This window comes from Brassica oleracea, chromosome C7 (assembly GCF_000695525.1).
Source record: "Brassica oleracea var. oleracea cultivar TO1000 chromosome C7, BOL, whole genome shotgun sequence".
NCBI lineage: Eukaryota > Viridiplantae > Streptophyta > Magnoliopsida > Brassicales > Brassicaceae > Brassica > Brassica oleracea.
In genome coordinates, this window is record NC_027754.1 from 4673525 (window position 1) to 4677926 (window position 4402).

At 33.1% G+C, this 4402-nt stretch overlaps 1 protein-coding gene across 1 annotated transcript; it reads right to left on the reverse strand.

Annotated features, from left to right (window-relative positions):
* Positions 1-466: 466 nt before the first annotated feature.
* LOC106305284 lies at positions 467-1434 on the reverse strand. Its single transcript, XM_013741667.1, has one exon. The coding sequence runs from the start codon at positions 1407-1409 to the stop codon at positions 480-482; it is 930 nt and encodes a 309-aa protein (XP_013597121.1). The 5' UTR covers positions 1410-1434; the 3' UTR covers positions 467-479.
* Between the last annotated feature and the right edge of the window lie 2968 nt (positions 1435-4402).

The following is a 4402-nucleotide window of genomic DNA, read 5'->3' on the forward strand; positions in this document are numbered from 1 at the left end:
TATTATGTAGTTTAATTGTATTCTCGTAAATACAAAAGAAAAAAATATATATTATATGAAATATAAAATTTTATATTTTTTTAATAAGCTTGGAAGAAAACTAGCTTGAAAAGTAATTCGATAGTGTATTTTTCGAAAATGTTTTTAATTTGATAGTGTTGTGGTTCTCGGAAAATTATTCCTTCAAGTCAATTGAACTAAATAAAATTCTTATTAATCACCTAATCAAAAGTGAATCAGCATAAGCTCGATAAAAAAAGAGGATGTGTTCATGCACAATATAGTGTTGTGTTACACTTGTTTTAAAGTAAATTTGCAGTGACCTTCAATGCTAAATTATGTGAAAACATATTCCATTCATAATGAAAAAGTCCAAAATAAAAGAGCTAGGCGTAAGGCATTACATATGTTTTCTTATTATTAAATTATAACATAAAGATAAAGATGAACAAAAGAAAAATTAGATTTTCTTTCGACTTTTAAGTGAAGCAAGTACGTCCGTCCTTCTTCTCGTTGTATTTACGAGCCCAAATGTGTTTACCATTGATCCGAAACTTTTGTAGCTTCTCACCTTCTAGTATACGATCCACCGTAACCACCGAGTCCAAAACCAACTTAGCAAATAGTGATTGTTGCTGATCATTGTTACATGCAAATATGTTAGGTGAACTTACGCAGTCTTCTCGCATGTAAACACCTACCACACACTTTTCTCCAAATATGTTGGTGAAAAGCTCCTTAACTTCGGCCTGCGACACATGAAAGCCACGAGAAAATGTTATAAACATGGTACGATCATTCTCACTTTCCATGGAGTGATCGTTCCACTCCCAAAGACCCTTTGGGAAGAGGAACGAGTTGTTGTTGTTGAAGGTGTTAACCCCATCAACTAGATCAGGTCGCATGACATTGATGTTTCCGAAAGTCGGATGCGGGAAGCCAGGTATGATCAGAGATGGGTGGAGTCCGGGGACGGAATATGGTGGTGAAGAATATGGAAGAACTTGTGCAAGGATGTCTGAAAAGATTCTAGAACAAATGGTGTTTAGAAAGGTTTTGATACCAGCAATGGCGGTGTATCGATGTTTGTAAATCATGGGAAGTGAGACATGATTTTGCAAATATTGTGAAGTGAGAGGGATTTGGTCAAAGCCATTTGGGGGATCAGAGGACTCGATGCATCGGAAGCAGGAGACAGCTTCGTTAGCAAAAGATGCAATGAGTCGATCTGGAAGAGGAAAGATGGTTGCAAAAATGTCTTCAAAACCAAAGTTTTCAAGCCAAAACCATGTAGCCATGACAAGGAGTGATTCTGATGGTGATCTTGAAAATTGTAGGACCAGTTTAGAGAATATCACCCTTTCTTGGGCATGGTAAGTGTGTAGTTGGTCTAGTGTTGGAGATGACATGACTGGTTTGTGATGGAGAAGAATGTGAAATTGAATGGTAGATATAAGGTCACCCTACTCGTTTTACACACGTATGAAAGTGGCATTTAAGTAAAAGGGTTATTTTGAGCCAATGAATGCAAATATTTAGCTATCTTATCTAACCATAGATTTTATGCTTTGTGGTAGTTTTAAGTAGCGGTTACAAATTAATTGAAAGTGAACATTTTCTGAGTTTGTTTTGTTATAGTTTTATTTGATGTTTTGACTATGACACGTAATTTTCACTCCATTCTGACATGATTCTTTTGAAGTTAAGTTGACACTTGGCATTGAATTCAAAACAAATATTAATAAAATAATGAAAGTTCAAAGGAAAAAGACAAATTTGCTTAATGTTTTGCTCCAATTCATGATAAGAAACATATACTTAAATGCTAAGTCAAACAAATACTCTATATTTATAACTATACTTGGACTATAAACATATATTATTTTTAAGAAATATTAGATACTAGGGATTCGTGTCGTGCGTGGAGTGAAATAGTTAATTAGATTATTTGTTTTACATTGTACTAAGAGATTTGTTGTATAGTGTTTTCTAGGAATGAACATTCAAAAATCCGTTTGGATTCATTTCCTCAAAATCTGAAAAATAAAATAATATAAAGCATAAATATTTAAATAATGTAAGATTAAATACTTAAATTTACATAAAATTAAATCAATTTAATTTTTTGAATGGAGAACATTTTCAGTATTTTGAACATTCTTTTTGTTATTGCTAGATATTTATTTGTGACTACTTTGATAATTTTTAAATCATATTGTTGGGCGTCTGTCGTGTCAATATTGTTGGACATGTTGTAAAATTGACATACTCTACAACTAATAGTGTGTACTTTTTTATAAAACAATTCTTGGTAAATATATTAAAAACAAGATATAATCGAACTGAAGGAGTTAGGGTTGGGTCGAAAATAATATGATCTCTTCAATCGGCATTTGAATTATGTCTTTCAATTGATTTCGCGAATGATCTTCTTTTCTTTTAAAGCTTTTTGATTTCTTTTTTTTTTTCCTACCAATATGCTTATTTTAAAATTTTTAGTTTGATATGAAAACTCAGTAAAAAACATTACTTGGCTAAACTACAGATTTGACTTTGTGTGTGGTGTTTTTCATCTCAATTTTTTTTAATTCATAATCAATCACAATTATTTGTTGCTTTTGTATACCGAAGCCTCAACCATGGCCAAATTTCGCAAGGTGCGGAACTTTCAATTTCTAAAAATATTTTTATTCCAACATTGTAATTGATACAAATCTTAATTATTTTGTAATTTCTTTCTTTCAACAATGATATTATTTAGTAGTTGCACAAAGAGAACTTCAATTTACTAATACAAAAGTTAAAAATCCAGAAACTGAAAATTAGTTGATTAAAAAATTAGTGTATGAACACATTAAATTGTATGCGCTATAGAAAAATTAGTGTATGAACACATAAATTTTTAAATAATTGTGAGACTGTCACGTCATGATTCTAATTTTTAAATGACTGTGAAGCTGTTATGTGTCAATTAGTGTGAACATATTTATTACAAATGTTTATCTTTTAGTATAGTAGGGGATTACAAAAAATATTAAATACCCAATATATGTACCAATTTTGTTTTAACCAAAATAATTTTTTAATAGAGAATTTTGGATACATCAAGGATGATTAGTTAGGTTGTAGGAGCTGATTTTAGTTTTAATTTGTTTCTACCGCTTTTAAATCATCAATCATGCTTTATACTGGGTTTTAAAGCTACAACCAAAAAATTAAAAAAATAGGTGTAACAACTTTATATTCTAATGTCCCATCTTTTTGATGTATCAAATCTATTCTTGTAAAATAAAGTTTAAACATACATTCCATCCCTACATCCCCTATTCTAAAAAGTGGTGACTTTAGTCGATTACACAAGAAGTAAGCGTTCTACGGACCTTGTTCGTGGTGATTCTATGTTATTCCCACTGTTCTTTGCGAATCTTTTCTTTTTTTTTTCCCTAGATCTACAAAAAAAATCATTTCTCCTTCTCTTACGATTCTTCTTATCTTTTGATTCTCTCTCAAATTTTCATAACGTTTAATCTTTACTCTCCATCTTTGTTTGAGAAATTGAATCCTCTTCCTCCTTTGTTGCGAGGAATCGAATCCTCTTCATTCTCTTTTGTTTTCGAGATCTCTTGAATCATCAGTTTGTTGTTGATGATAATCTTCCTCGAGGGAGGGATTATTTTCAAAAGACAACTCAGGGTTTATTGTACCACCACCATTGTTTTTGTCGTGTGTATTCACCTCCTCACCACCATAAAGGTCAACGCACTTCACCTTCCTCTTATCTTCTCTCTTGTTCTCATCATCTTCTTATAAATGTGTGATTAATTTTTGTTTTGTTTACAAATTTAGTAAGGAGCAGGGAAGGAGAAGCAATGGTGTGACATAGCGGCGTTTCCGGTCAAGCGTGGTGCGAATGTGGTATTCTCATAGAAAGTCCCTGTCTTTGTCTAGATGCCATTCAAAGGAGATATCTTGTCGGAGTCGAAGAGGGAGTGGAGTCGGATCTGTGCCGGATTATGTAGGCGGAGGAAGACAATGACACGGGAAGGATAATCACTACAAGAAAACAGCAAGGATACTGAGGGAAAAAATCGTCGGAATTTCGTCAGAATAACGTTATTCCGACGACATACCGACGAAACAAGTCCTCAGAAATAAATCCTCGGATTTTCTTCTTTCCTCGGAAATCCCTCGGAAATTTTTGACGGAATTCCGAGGAAACAAATTTCCGAGGATCACTAGTTTGTCGGAAATCTCCTCGGAATATACCGAGGGCGAACTTCGTCGGGATATTTCCTCGGAACCTCATCGATCGATGCATTTTTGGACATATATACATCGATCGATCTGTTTATAAAAAAACGTTCGGAATATACCGAGGGACATCTTCCTCGGAATATACCGA